This window comes from Oncorhynchus tshawytscha, linkage group LG10 (genome assembly GCF_018296145.1).
Source record: "Oncorhynchus tshawytscha isolate Ot180627B linkage group LG10, Otsh_v2.0, whole genome shotgun sequence".
NCBI classification, from domain to species: domain Eukaryota; kingdom Metazoa; phylum Chordata; class Actinopteri; order Salmoniformes; family Salmonidae; genus Oncorhynchus; species Oncorhynchus tshawytscha.
Window position 1 is genome coordinate 70,803,972 of NC_056438.1, and position 14,874 is coordinate 70,818,845.

At 46.2% G+C, this 14,874-nt stretch overlaps 2 protein-coding genes across 4 annotated transcripts; one reads left to right on the plus strand and one right to left on the minus strand.

Annotated features, from left to right (window-relative positions):
• The first annotated feature begins 797 nt into the window (after nt 1-797).
• On the plus strand, nt 798-9,202 carry LOC112238215 (elongation factor 2). Its single transcript, XM_024406781.2, has 14 exons — nt 798-946; nt 2,591-2,805; nt 3,529-3,710; nt 3,948-4,159; nt 4,350-4,528; nt 5,722-5,827; nt 5,970-6,222; nt 6,402-6,597; nt 6,736-6,859; nt 7,019-7,261; nt 7,462-7,815; nt 8,016-8,198; nt 8,304-8,436; nt 8,631-9,202. The coding sequence occupies exons 1-14, from the start codon at nt 944-946 to the stop codon at nt 8,822-8,824; spliced, it is 2,577 nt and encodes an 858-aa protein (XP_024262549.1). The 5' UTR covers nt 798-943; the 3' UTR covers nt 8,825-9,202.
• Nucleotides 9,051-14,609, minus strand: LOC112238216 (BTB/POZ domain-containing protein 2). 3 transcript variants are annotated; one of them, XM_024406783.2, is made up of 9 exons: nt 14,071-14,604; nt 13,783-13,902; nt 12,267-12,423; nt 11,939-12,044; nt 11,523-11,720; nt 11,218-11,410; nt 10,978-11,065; nt 10,533-10,679; nt 9,051-10,456 (listed from the first exon to the last, which is right to left on the minus strand). In XM_024406783.2, exons 1-9 carry the CDS (start codon nt 14,568-14,570, stop codon nt 10,295-10,297), a joined length of 1,671 nt encoding a protein of 556 aa, XP_024262551.1. In that variant the 5' UTR covers nt 14,571-14,604; the 3' UTR covers nt 9,051-10,294. The 3 variants fall into 3 exon arrangements, 2 of the variants coding, with proteins under 2 accessions (XP_024262551.1, XP_024262552.1); XR_006084366.1 differs by having other exon boundaries at nt 10,319-10,456; nt 10,884-11,065; nt 14,071-14,605; XM_024406784.2 differs by lacking the exon at nt 13,783-13,902 and having other exon boundaries at nt 14,071-14,609.
• Between the last annotated feature and the right edge of the window lie 265 nt (nt 14,610-14,874).

A 14,874-nucleotide genomic window follows, 5' to 3' on the forward strand; every position in this document is an offset into this window, starting at 1 on the left:
CCACCCCTCATAGCCTGGTTCCTCTCTAGGTTTCTTCCTAGGTTTTGGCCTTTCTAGGGAGTTTTTCCTAGCCACTGTGCTTCTACACCTGCATTGCTTGCTGTTTGAGGTTTTAGGCTGGGTTTCTGTACAGCATTTTGTGACATCAGCTGATGTAAGAAGGGCTTTATAAATAAATTTGATTGATTGACATTTCATTTTCTTGAAATAAAGTGGTGATCCTAACTGACCTAGGACAGGGAATTTTTACTGTGAAAAACTGAGTTTAAATGTATTTGGCTAAGGTCTATATAAACTTCCGACTTCAACTGTACCTCTCAAATACTTTCAGGTTTCTGTCGGTACCGATCTTTAAAGATTGGAGGGTTGACCATTTTTACAATCTACAATGCAATCAATACTTTATATTGTGCTCCATTCAATAATATGAGATTCTGTGGCTTGATAAAATATTTCTGGACTAATACTGCCTGCCTCCTTGTGGATTCGTGCTTGCATTGCATGTCGTACCTATGTCACAGCACGTCGCACGGCGTTTATCAACTACAACCTGGTCTCATAGACCAAACGTAACATAGTAAACATAGCCAATGTTAGCTTTAGCCACCTAGCATTAGCGAAGACAAAATAGGGTTCATAACATATCAAACGTTTCGGGAAATTCCAAACATATTGTACAAATCTCAATTCGTAACATATCATGCGAAATCGATTAATACATATCATACGAAACATAACATATTCACAATAATTATAAGATTTTCCAGATTTTAATTTACTATGTTACGTCTTCCCCTGAGTCCACATTGCAGCCGAACGTGAAGTGATATAAAGCAGCGTAAGGTGTCATAAGCGTTCTCTTTCCTGCCTATCCTTGGACGAGGAAGGCGGTGTATTCGCAGTGTTAATTTTACCAAAAGTTTATCTACGAACATCAGGCAAAATGGTGAGTTGATTTTGAATTGTTTTGCTATGGTTCGGTGGACCGGAGGTTCAGTGTTGTCCATGGGTAAAGAGTTGGCGACCTCCTTCCACATTGCCGGTGACCAGTTGAAAGGAACCGGGCCGGGTGAAGCAGCCTCCGGGGCACCCAAGATGGATGCTCCCTGTTTGAACTGCATGACGATGTTTAGAAAACCGCGGCGGACATAGCTAAATTAAGCCCCATATGAGATTTATTGAGTTTAGGTACCAATTTTCTCCTTATAATTTCGTTTAAGGAATATGGTGGCTGTTTTGAATCTACGCAGACGTCTAATGATGGTTTTTACTCTCAAACTAACCATCTTTAGGCGTTTCAAGTCTGTTTTATAACTGGGCCCGCCCAGTTAACTCTAGGCCAGGGTTTCCAAAACTCAGTCATCGGGACCCTAAGGGGTGCACGTTTTGCGAGGTGGTACTAGAACCGCAGACTCACCCAATCATCATGCGTTTTTACATTGTAATCAGCTGTATAGTGTTAGGGCAAAAACCAAGACATACACCCCTTCGGGTCTCGATGTCGACGACCGAGTTTGGGAAACGCTGCTCTAGTTATCACCCGCTATAATTTTTGTTGTGGGTAATACTTTGTTTTTGACCACAAACGTTATAGCTAGTCACTGTTTGACAAGGGTCATTGGCAAAATCTATATTCAAAACCGTTGGTAATGGTAGCAAACTGGCCCATATGTCAATTCTAGTGTAACGTTAGATGGCTAACGCGCAATTTGGTTGTATACATTGGCCAGCTGGCAGTAAAACGTCAGTTATTGGGTCCAAGGTGGCGTGACTTCTAGTTAGGTCGTTATGTGTCGGATTGCTCAGATTTAGGCCAGCAAGTACAGCGTGATGCAGTTGTGCAAAATGGGCAGTTCCCAAGTAGCGTGCGTCACCGCTTATATCAAAAAGGCCTCTACTCGGGTCTAGGGCGGCATATGCGCCAACGCTGACTCGTTCAAGTCAAGGATCATCTCTTCGCCTTTATCAACAGAATAGGACTGCCACGAATACATGAGTCATCGAGCCAGCTGCCAATAGAGCTAGATTTAAGAACAGATTATTCTTTATTGGTCAAATAAGTGTCATATTGGCTGCTGGTGGTCCCTCCCTTTTTAAATTGGCTATGTGTTGAATTCCAGACAGACTACTGCAGGCTACTGTCATGTCACCAGCCAAGATGGATAACATATCACCTCACCCCATTTGAACAGAAGACTAGGCCTAATGCAAAAATCAGCATCCCTTTTCTGATGTGCCTTATAAAAGAGCTATGTCATCAATGCATTGTAGCCCTTTTCCTCTAGCTAGATGGGGTTATCAACGACGTTTGTTTCTATAGGACAGTAAATCCATCATAGCTCATATCTTTCTGTGTTGCCTTTCATTGCTCTTAGGAGTTTGACCAGGGTTGCTGCTGTTAAGAAATGTCAAATGCATTTAATCACGTACATATAAAGTGAATCGATTTTAATTTTCACTTAGTTGTGCACTGATGTTAATGGGAGATTAAGTGAGTTGGTGTTTGCCACCAAATTTAATTATGCCAGTTTAGTTAAGACTGGGAACAAATTCTCTTACCATTGTCTGATTATGTGGATCTTTGTCTCAGGTGAACTTTACAGTGGACCAGATCCGTGCCATCATGGACAAGAAATCCAACATCCGTAACATGTCTGTGATCGCTCACGTGGACCACGGCAAGTCCACGCTGACCGACTCCCTGGTGTCTAAAGCCGGGATCATCGCGGGGTCTCGAGCCGGAGAGACACGCTTCACAGACACTCGCAAAGACGAGCAGGAGCGCTGTATTACCATCAAGTCCACGTAAGTAGTACAGGGTCGTGTTCCTTCGAGTGATAAATGTTTTACAACTAAAAAAACAGGTTTCTTATTGGAAAAGCTTTGGTAGTCCCTCTTTCAGTCTGGTTGCCTCCATTTAATTGTGAGTGAATACAACCCAGGAGTGCCTGTTTGAATCTCGAGTATGTATGTTGCTTGGGGGGTGAAGCTCTTGAAGTTAATATTGTTGGCCTTCCCCGGAATAAATGTAAAAGAACAAAGTAAATGTACATATTTTACTTGAAGAGTGAGCGCTGCCCCTCCATGTGACCTATTGACTCAGGGTGGCTTCTGAGCACCTTTCCCATCGCTGTATGACCGGTTGTCATATGCTCTCACATGTTCATTAGTCTGCTGCCCTGTGTACATAGTCATGAAACACTGATCACTTTCATAATGTTAACGGACTGGTTTACCCACTTCATAGGTATATATGGTATTCCATTCCAGGCCTATCCTATTGCTGTACATGTACTATTCAGATAAACTACAGTACCAGTCAAAAGGTTTTTTTCTTTGTTTTACTACATTGTAGAATAATAGTGAAGGCATTAATGATGACATTACACATGGACTCATGTAACCAAAAAGTGAGTTTTTACTATCCCTGTCTGCATCTCACAGCTGACTGGGATGCTTGGTTTCAGACAAACAACCACATTAAAATATATAATTCACCTGTTCTCTACCCTCCCTTGCTCCTCTCAGGGCCATCTCGATGTACTACGAGCTGGGGGAAAACGACATGGCTTTCATCAAGCAGTCCAAGGATGGGCTTGGCTTCCTCATCAACCTGATTGACTCACCGGGTCATGTGGACTTCTCCTCTGAGGTCACAGCCGCCCTTAGGGTCACCGACGGCGCACTGGTGGTGGTCGACTGCGTCTCAGGTACTCGCGGTCTTGTTTCTGTACTTCGGTCTCTTGCTGTTTCTTTGTCCCAGTCGCCTCTCCTACTCTTGATTGTCATGTTCATTTTAGTCATTTAGCGTATGCTCTTATTCAGAAGGACTTACAGGAGCAACTATGGTTGAGTACCTTGCTCAGGGATATGTCAGCAGATTTTTCGCTAAGTCTGCCTCGGGATTAACTTGTTCACCTAACAGCTTCTCGTTCTCCCATGGTCAGGTGTGTGTGTGCAGACAGAGACTGTGTTGAGGCAGGCCATTGCTGAGCGCATCAAGCCAGTGCTGATGATGAACAAGATGGACCGGGCCCTGCTGGAGCTGCAGCTGGAGCCTGAGGACCTGTTCCAGACCTTCCAGCGCATCGTGGAGAATGTCAACGTCATCATCGCCACCTACGGAGAGGATGAAGCGGGACCAATGGGTGCCATCATGGTGAGACCGGCACGGGTTGTGTCAACAGTTCTGTGGTTTAAATGGACATCTAACATGCTTGTTACACCGCAATGGAGAAACCATGTCCAGTTAAACTTACAAATGTAAATGGGACTAGTCCCCTAAACTCATCATAGGGTAACATGTTTGACATAACAGACAATGACCTGGCCCTATTGTCTTCCCTCAGATTGACCCTGTGATTGGTACGGTGGGGTTTGGGTCCGGCCTCCACGGCTGGGCCTTCACTCTAAAGCAGTTTGCTGAGATGTACGTGACCAAGTTTTCTGCTGGCAAAGACACCCAGCTGGGATCAGCGGAGAGGTGTAAGAAGGTGGAGGACATGATGAAGAAGCTGTGGGGAGAGAGGTACATGCACACCCACTGTACATGATGACCTACTACTGTACATAGAAACATTCTGTAAGAAGATGTGAGGACATGATGAATATTCATCCGGACAGTACTGGAACAAGATGAGTGTTTAGATGGACAGACCGAAAGATACGCGCAAGACTATGTTGAAATTACGGGTAGACACTTACTCTGGGTGTGTTCCAGATAGACATTCTCTGTGCAGTTTGTCAGATATCTATAGATAAATATGCTGTCTGGAGAAGTGTAGCATCTCATGAACCACAACAATGAATTAGTAACTCTATTTCCACAGAGCTGCACTAAATGTATCTGGAATGCACTTTCTCTCTCTCTCCCTCTGGGCGCACTTGATTTTTAAAAACGCCCGTTGTGCTGGTTAGGCGGTGCTTGTACCTTGGAACCATTTCATTGGTCCTAAGGGACAACTCTACCTACCCCGGCACTTCGGACAAATTAAATTAAGTGTGCCTGTTCTCTCTCGCTTTCTCAATCACACGTGCACAGGTGAGGGCGTGGAAATATTGAAAAGTGATTGCAGGTATGTGGCGTGACACGGGCAGCCCCATATGTACAGTGTTTTTCTCTGTATGGAGACCTGGGGAAGACCAAAGGGTTGAAGACAAAGTAAACCCATTTGGGAGCCTAAATTGCAGGTGCGCACTCTTCTCTTATGCTGGCAAACAATCTGACGTGTTGCAAATAATTCCTGTTTTTGGCTGTTTACGTGTCACGGCTGATTGTAACCTACTATATGTAAATGCTTGCGAGTTCCTGGCTGTCGTAGTGACATGAAGTTAACTGTTGCACTTGTCTTTTTTCCTTGACTCTTAATAGCACTGGTTTTGCAGATGGCAGCTAATTTTGAAGACAGTTTTGCCAAAAGGTTTTGTTTGCAAATGGGGTCTAGGTCCATTTGAATTAGTCAGAAAGTAAACTAAAATGACAGGTTTAATTATTGAAAGGGCGGTTATTTTCTCAAACCTGAGAAGGATTTGTTTTTTATTTCAAGTTATTCCATGTTTTAAATTCAAATTACTAGATTAATTTCAATTGGAATGGACCTCTACCCTGGTTGCAACTTGGGTTGAATGCACTTTTGAAATGTGCACCGCTCTCTATAAGAGCGTCTACTAGATGACAACTGTCGATGTGAATGTTAAACATGTGTGATGTTCACCTGGTAGGTTTTTTGACCCAGCCACTGGGAAGTTCAGTAAGTCTAACCTGGGCCCTGACGGTAAGAAGCTGCCCCGTACCTTCTCTCAGCTGGTCCTGGACCCTATCTTCAAGGTGACCCCCCCCCCCAACTGTTGATCAATTATCTTTTATTTTCCTAGTTAAATTGCTTAACATTAATTGATTATATGTAATTCATTGACTAATAAAATATACATATTTTTATGGTAAGCAACTTCTCCCTTCCTCCCTCCAGGTATTTGATGCCATCATGAACTTCAAGAAGGATGAGACAGCCAAGCTGATAGAGAAGTTGGACATCAAGCTGGACTCTGAGGACAAGGAGAAGGAGGGCAAGCCCCTGTTGAAGGCGGTGATGCGTCGCTGGCTCCCGGCTGGAGAAGCCCTGCTCCAGATGATCACCATCCACCTGCCCTCCCCTGTCACCGCCCAGAAGTACCGCTGTGAGCTGCTCTACGAGGGACCAGGAGACGACGAGGCCGCCATGGGTGAGGGCGCTTAACTTCAGCCAGCCCACAGTTTACACACCAAGACACACACTTGCCGCTTTGTCTCACACAACATCCAAAATAAAGTAACTGTCCATGTCCCCTAGCAAAGGATTAGACATCACATTTCCTAGTTGATATAAAGTCTGGTATCATAATCCTGATTAACATCTTCTCAGGTATCAAGAACTGCGACCCCAAGGCTCCCCTGATGATGTACATATCTAAGATGGTGCCCACCACAGATAAGGGTCGCTTCTATGCCTTTGGCCGTGTGTTCTCTGGCTGTGTGTCCACCGGCTTGAAGGTGCGCATCATGGGACCAAACTTCACCCCGGGGAAGAAAGAAGATCTCTACATCAAGCCCATCCAGAGGTGTGTTTGGGGGGTACCATTTTAGCGCAGCAGATGCATGTGACTTCAAACTTTAAAAATTTTTTTTTTTTAAACATTGTATATTCTCTACCCCCTCCCCTCTTCATCCCTCTCCCATTTCTCTTTCTACCACTATAGGACCATTCTGATGATGGGGCGTTACGTGGAGCCCATTGAGGATGTACCATGTGGGAACATTGTTGGTCTGGTTGGAGTTGACCAGTATCTGATTAAGACTGGGACCATCACCACATTTGAACAGGTGTGTTGTACAGTTCATGTTTTACTATAGCAAAACTCAAGATGGCTTTGACATGACTGGAGCGCTCTGGTCAAAAGTAGTGCACAATCTAGGGAATGGTTGCCATTTTGAACAGACAATGGCTGAATATTTCTTACGTCATATATGCTTGTCCAACAGGCCCACAACATGCGTGTGATGAAGTTCAGTGTCAGCCCTGTGGTGAGGGTGGCTGTGGAGGCCAAGAACCCTGCTGACCTGCCCAAGCTGGTGGAGGGACTGAAGCGTCTGGCCAAGTCTGACCCCATGGTGCAGTGTATCATCGAGGAGTCTGGAGAGCACATCATCGCCGGGGCCGGAGAGCTTCATCTGGAGATCTGTCTCAAGGATCTGGAGGAGGACCATGCTGGCATTCCCCTGAAGGTGAGGGAGGGGGGGCATAGGAACAAGATTGTACTCAAGGAGGAGACTGTAATGTACTTGGAGAAAGCAATGGTGCACTATGGAGGTGCTTTTGTGTTTTACTGACAGAATCTATGTGTCTTTGCTCTGTTGCTTTCTCAAGATGACAGTCATGGAGATATCTGTGGACTAACCTGAGTCACAACTCCTCACCCTTACAGAAATCTGATCCAGTGGTGTCCTACAGGGAGACTGTGTCTGAGGAGTCTGAAGTGATGTGTCTGTCCAAGTCCCCTAACAAGCACAACCGTCTATACATGCGGGCTAAACCCTTCCCCGACGGCCTGGCTGAGGACATCGAGAAGGGGGACGTCAGCCCCCGACAGGAGCTGAAAATCCGCGCCCGTTTCCTGGCTGACAAGTACGAGTGGGACGTGTCAGAGGCCCGTAAGATCTGGTGCTTCGGCCCCGACGGTACTGGACCCAACCTGCTGATGGACGTGACCAAGGGAGTCCAGTACCTGAACGAGATCAAGGACAGCGTTGTGGCTGGCTTCCAGTGGGCTGTCAAGGAGGTGGGTTTGCGTTGAGCTTGATGACCAACTGCTGCATCATGAATCATTTTCCTTGCAAAGGCTCATTAAAGCATTTATGTCTTCAGTTTGTATGTGTAATTAGGTTAGAATCTCCAGTGTAGGCCATGCTGCAGGTACCAAGTTGACGGAGTAATTTTTGTCCTGAGTTGTGACATGCAGTTCCTTCCACCCTCCTACAGGGTGTGTTGTGCGAGGAAAACATGCGTGCAGTCCGCTTCGACATCCACGACGTGACCCTGCACACAGACGCAATTCACCGCGGTGGTGGACAGATCATTCCCACGGCCCGCAGAGTGCTGTATGCCTGCCAGCTCACCGCCCAGCCACGACTCATGGAGCCGGTCTACCTAGTGGAGATCCAGGTGTGTAACTACTTTGCAACTAACCTGACTGCTTTCTTACATTGAATTGTATGCTAGGCTAAAGGGGTCTATTTGTGTTGAATAATGCGTTTCCGGCCTCTGCAGTGCCCAGAGCAGGTAGTGGGTGGGATCTACGGCGTGCTGAACAGGAAGCGAGGCCATGTGTTCGAGGAGTCCCAGGTGATGGGCACACCCATGTTCATCGTCAAGGCCTACCTGCCTGTCAACGAGTCATTTGGTGAGTGTTAACTCAATCTGGTGCTTACCTGGGACGCGTTGAGAGAATTGGTGTTTCCATGTACATTTCAAATGGACTGAAATTAAATTGTGCTGACCCAACCCTGTGCAGAAGTTATTTTTATCTGATAGGTAATGTCAGATAAGAATGGCAGATGGACCTCAAACGTTAACTGTCCTGTTCCCCGCCCCCAGGGTTCACCGCTGACCTGCGCTCCAACACTGGCGGCCAGGCCTTCCCCCAGTGTGTGTTTGACCACTGGCAGATCCTCCAGGGAGATCCCCAGGACCCCACCACCAAGACTGCCATTGTGGTGGCTGAGACCAGGAAACGCAAGGGGCTGAAAGAGGGCATCCCGGCCTTGGACAACTACCTGGACAAATTGTAAATGTTGTCCTGGTTTCCCCTAGCCACTACAACCCCCACCCCACTTGTGTAGATCGATAATGATTGGGTAGGCATACGCAATATGTGGAAGATTTCACCTAGCCTATCGGAGGGTAACGTGACTCTATTGGCATATTGCTTATGGTATACCTATCCGACCCTTTCAGATGTACACAGTGCCCAGGGGAAGGGACTAGGGCTTGGTTTGGAAGTTAGTGGTTCTTTGACCTTTCCCCCCCCTTCTATTCCTCCATTGTACGAGTGAGGGATGGGACTGTACAGTGCACTGTGGGCAGTAGCGCTTGCCTAAATGGAAACCTGGTGACATGAATCTAAGGATGGAAAATGTCAATCATAATAAAGATGAATAGAAATTGTTCATGGTGTGGATGTCTTTATTGGGTTTTGAAATTAAGAAACTGGTATAGTGATTATGGGTTGAGGCCAGCCAGAGGATTGTTAGTATATAAATGGTACAATTTTTGGTTCAACTGAAGGTAATTTTTTTATACAATCCTTACCTTGACACATGTTCATTAATGTGCCAGTAACTATTTCTGTAAAGTTCCCACAACTTGGTAGTTTTAGACACTCAATTCAGTCTGCCTCAAAGTTTAGCTTCAGTGTGATTGCCTTTAAATGAGTTTCTTCTTTGCGGGTCTGCAATGCTTCAGTAATTCCTGTTTAATCTGGTCCATAATTATTTGCACCCTTGCTCAAGGTGTGCATGGCACTGCTTTTACTGTAAAGTACCTAATACCTATGGTGGATCTTTGATGGGGCTGTTTTCCAAGGACCAGAACATTTAAGCCCATCAAGATAATTGCCCACATCTTGCAATGGTGAATATCAGTCTTGATTTAGACGGACCTGTTCAAGAGCAGACTAACTGTTGGGGGGGGGTACTTAGGTCTTATCCTCTTTTTAAACCACAATTCCGCACCCGACTAATGGTGGTAGTGAGCGTAACATCCTGCAGCATTGTCCACCTGACAAATAACCAGAGGGACATCCTGTCCAGGCAAATTACATGCCCAGAGTCAACATTTTGAATATGGAGACCTGATGGTTAAAGATATTTCCTGTTTTGTTAGTATCACATGCACCCTAAAGGGCTAGTGGAAAGGTGTGTCTGATCAAGCAGATGGATCCTAATTGGTAGTGTAACAGTATGTTCATTATATACATTGGAGTAGCTGGATGCATCTCACTCCCACATGCTTTTAGCTATAGACAGACAGACCATAAAGGGGTGGTTCTGTAAATACATGTCAAGCTTTCCTCCTCCCGAGTCAATAGTTCTGACCAGTATAGAGGCCCAGTTCTCAAAGTAAAACAAGCTGACATCCCTCAACGGTCAGTGGGAGTTGAGAGATAAAGACCATGCTCCAATTATTGATGCCTCCACCACTGGCAGAACTGGGTGTGTGGCTTCCACAATCCCCTCAGCAGTCCAGTGAGCCCGTGAGGACTAGGTGTAGAAGATGACTTCGGGTATCTGTCCGTCTTCTACTGAGGTGCCATTGTTGTTGCCCGCAGCGTAGCAGAAGGTGAAGCATGTCTTGGTGCCAGTGGAGGACGACTCGTGAGTCACCTTACGCATTCCCTTGGTCCCATAGTGAGAGTCAGGACCCTGAGAAAGAGGGAATCACTGGTTACACAGCCAGAACAGGACCACACCAATCAAAACATGTACAGTAAGCCTGTACCTTGAGTGTGGCGCAGGCTGTGTAGTTGACGTTGGGTAGGATCTCCACCGGCTCCTTGAACATGACTCTGAAGGTGTTGGATGAGCCATCACAGCTGAAGCCTGTGTCGTTCTGACCCAGCACTGTGTTACTATCTGTGTGAATGATCTGGGATGAGAGAGGGAAACGTTACAGAAACAATCTCCCTTGTCCCAGCGCCCCATTGGCCCTAATCAAAAGTAGTGCACTATAATGGGATTAGGGTGCCACTTGGGACGCAATGGTCACACATTCTACACCAACACACTGCTAATATATATCTATCCACAGGAACGTATATATTGTCATCAATGATTTAGGAGAGACAAATACCAGAGCGGGAAGGGAGTCTTTGTTCCAATGTATTCTGTCTATATAAATCAAATATGATTGATTGACTGATTTGGTTAGTTAAGGTGGGCAGTGCCTGGATGTTGACTTGGTAGTCTGTGGGGCCGTGTATGGAGCCGTAGAGGCCAAAGCCCACCACGAAGATCCTCCTGTTCACTGAAAACCTGAGAGAAGAGGAAGAATATTAAAACAGGAGAGGAGAAGGAGGAATATTAAAACAGGAGAGGAGAAGAAGAGGGATAGATTATGTCCTCAGGAAATATTTCTGAGATGACCTATCACACACAAGGTTAATTTGATCTATGCGTGTTCTCACCGTATACGGTCACTGGTCCCACTGTAGCCCCAACGGCTCTCCACCTGTCCGAAGCGTGTGATGCTGCACTCCTTCCCCCGTAAGCAGCAGCGAGGCCGGTCGATGAACTCTACGCGGGGCTTTGGGTTCACCGTGAAGTGAAGGAACAGACTCACCACCTCACTGTCTGTCAGGATACTGGACTGGGCCGGTCCTGGGTGGAGACACAGCAGGGACAGGAAGACATGTCAGAGTGAGGGAGACAGATCGTGAGAGAGACATACAGTGTGCAAAAATGACTGACTGTCACTGTGTGTGTGTGCTACCTGCGGCAAACTCCTCGATAGTCATGAGTGGGAAGCGGATGAGGGCGAGGGCCTTGGCCAGGACCCTGCGTTTGTTCTCTGGGGTGGGCTGTAGCTGCTGCCGGTGGGCCTCTGCCTCTGCCCAGCGTACCGCCGCAACAAATAAACGCACCTCCCTCACCCCCAGAGTGTCCCGCTCCAGCACAGCCACTAAAGTATCTGAGAGAGGGTAGAAAGATGGAGGGAGCAGACAAGAGAGGGAAAGAGAGAAGACAGAGAGGAAGAAGAGAGGGAAGGAACGGAAGACATAGAAGGGGAAAGAGTGAAAAGGAGAGGGAGGGAGCAGTCGTCATGAGACACAAACATTGCCATGCGCATTTCAAGAATGCATTACCATATGTAGAGTGAACTACAAAACCCAAAGTGAACTACAATACCCAGATCTATGTCAGTGAAACCCTCAGCTGCGAGCGCATCTCCGGTATTCTTGTCGATGTTCTCTAGACACAAGCTGGCAAGCTGGGGCTCATCGAAAAGTCGAGCCTGAAACACACACATCGATCAGACTCACAGTAAACAGTCGTTTACTTAACATGAACTGACCAAGAACCTTTGCAACTCCTGTTTTGGGACTGACCTATTGATTTGAGATGTTCAGACAAACTGTACCAGAGTTATTTTGATACTGGGTCAGGCCACCCAATCAGTCACTGGTTGACTTGTTTAGAGAATGCATCCCAGACAGACAGTACAATAGTAGCTGACCTGAGTGAGCAGCATGAAGGCATTGTCTGCCCGCAGGTTCTTCTTGAGGAATTCCACACAGTGGGCCTCCAAGGCTGGCACTGCATATTTCTTAGCCGTGTACAGAGTGGTCATCACCGTCTCAGGCCCTATTTGGACCTCGTCAGAGTACAGGAACCTGGAGGGGACAAGATTAGATTACTGATAGCAGGGACCTTTAATGTTGTATTTACTAGGGATCCTGGGGTACATACACATTACGACACATCACACATAAAACAAAACATTAAATCATATAACACCACTACATATCTACAATACAGAATGTATAATACCACCATACAACAATATTACAATGTACGTGTGTGTGTAGAGTGCGTGTGCTAGCCTGTGTGTGCGTGTCTTGCTTCTGTTCGGCTGGCGGAAGTCGGCTAGGAGAAAGAGTGTGCATACTCCCTTAAAAAGACCTTCGTTTAAGAAATGAGAGAAAGGCAGCAATAGTACCGTTTGTCCATTTTGAGACACCATAGATAGATTAATTCAGGTTGTTTTGAGGAAGTGTATACTAACACAATAAATCTGTAATTAATTAGACGTTTTTGCCGAGGAGATCTTAGACTCACAATTTTACATCTAGTTAGAATGTTTGGTGCAGTATTTCTCAATGGGGGGAAAAAAGTTCATTATAACGACTCGTCTCTTGTTGAACAACAACAAAGACTTTATTCAAGAATTCTGACAGTTAACCAATCACAGACGAAGGGGAGTATACTTCGGCTCCCGAACTTCAGCTGGCCTTGAGAAAAAAATGTGTGCTCGAACAAAAATGTCATCATGCGGACATGTGGCCTTTAGAGGACATACGCTTTGAACACACCAACAGCATCATTGCATTTTGGTACACCACAATTACATTAATTTCCAATGAAAATGCCACGTTTGCATTGCGTAGCAGAGGCAGTTGCAGTGCGTTTGGTGTACATTCATCGAACATATGTGTCAAACTGTATACGTAGACGGTTTGACAGAAATGGTAGCAGAAGGTGAATGTTGAACTTTTGTTGCATACATTTCCAGATGATGCTGCGACTATTTTGCGCAACGCCGCTGTCGGTGTGTTGGAAGCATTAAAGGCCCTGCATGGTCAATCCACCATCTGAAGTAGCCATGCAACATTTACTGTGATTCAGCCTCCACAGAGGTCAGGGCTTTCATACTTCTTGCGCTTAGCAGAGCAGAGCTATTGTGAAGGAAGTTGTCAAGGAAGCGAGTGTGTTAATACAGGATGTACTGCCCCTACCTACCATCAACCAATCATGTCAATATGGGGTTATACAACTTTGAGGCGCACAGCAATGTGGTAGAGTTTGAGTTGGCATCTGCATGCCTCCAGAGGCTTAGCAATTGCATCACACCCTCAGACCACACTGTCAGAACCGATAACCTGGGTTCTGTCCATAAACTGTCCAATACCTTGGATGGGACCATTTGCGGTATTATGATTGTAAATGTCTCTAAACCAGGAAGTACTTCTTACTTCAGTAATGCCAGAAAGGCTGCAGGTTCGACATCTGGCAAATCGATTTCCGTTGAGGTGGTCGCCATACCCCCGTTGAACATGGCATCGAAGACTGCGCTGCCCACAGCGAGAACGAATCTAACCAAAACCATCATCAAATCAAAACAATGCTTTTCACCACTAACCTGATGCATTAAACTCTCTTGGATTAATAAACATGTCAATTAGACTATTCATTTACTTTCTTCTACTAACCATCCTTTGTAGACAAACTATAGTAATAAGGAAATGCACGTTCGTGCTTACCTGTGTGCGGGTATTCGTTGCACTCCCATACCTTTCCCCACCAGAAAATGAACGTCACTCAGAACCTCGTTATTGAACAGGAAAGCAAACCGTTCCTTTACAGTGCTTTTCGTCGCCTGCCAGTTGTACACGGGCTCCCGGTAAACTAAAACATCAGCGGCCGGTGGTGCTGACGACCGTGAGGAATGGGTTCCTGGTACACTCGCAGCCGTTGCTCCGGAGGCCCCCCTTGCCGCAGCGCTTTGAGCTGACGCTTGCTGAATCGAGTTCTGCACAGTCGGTTGAGTTCCAGCTGCAACACCGGCGCTTTCGCCTCCGCCAGGCCCCGACTGCGGGTTGGGGCGCCTTGCAGGCCCCTGAACCCCTCCGGTCGCACCAGTGGGCCCACCGTTGGACGTAGGCATTGAATAACCACTGTTGCTGGGCTGGCCATTTCCCAAAGGCCCTGGGCAGGAGAAATGTAAGGAGGGAGGCCTACCACTGTAGTCCCCAGCAGCCATCTTGAATCTGACAGTGTGGGCGTGACGTATACATAAACGGAACACGGTCGGGTACGTGAACCAGAGGATGTTTTGTAAAAGATGTTTGCATATTATTTAGTATATTAGTTGTTTAATTACAAATAAAAACATTTTAAAAATATATAACAAAAATAACGAAAAATAAAAAAGAACCATAGGCTCCAGACAGGATGCTTCTAAACCCAGATCCAGGATCAGATTATCATCTCCCCACCTGACCACAACCAAAGTGGAGGGAAATGTAACACGGACCCTAGTAATAAAAACTGAGTGGTTTGAACCC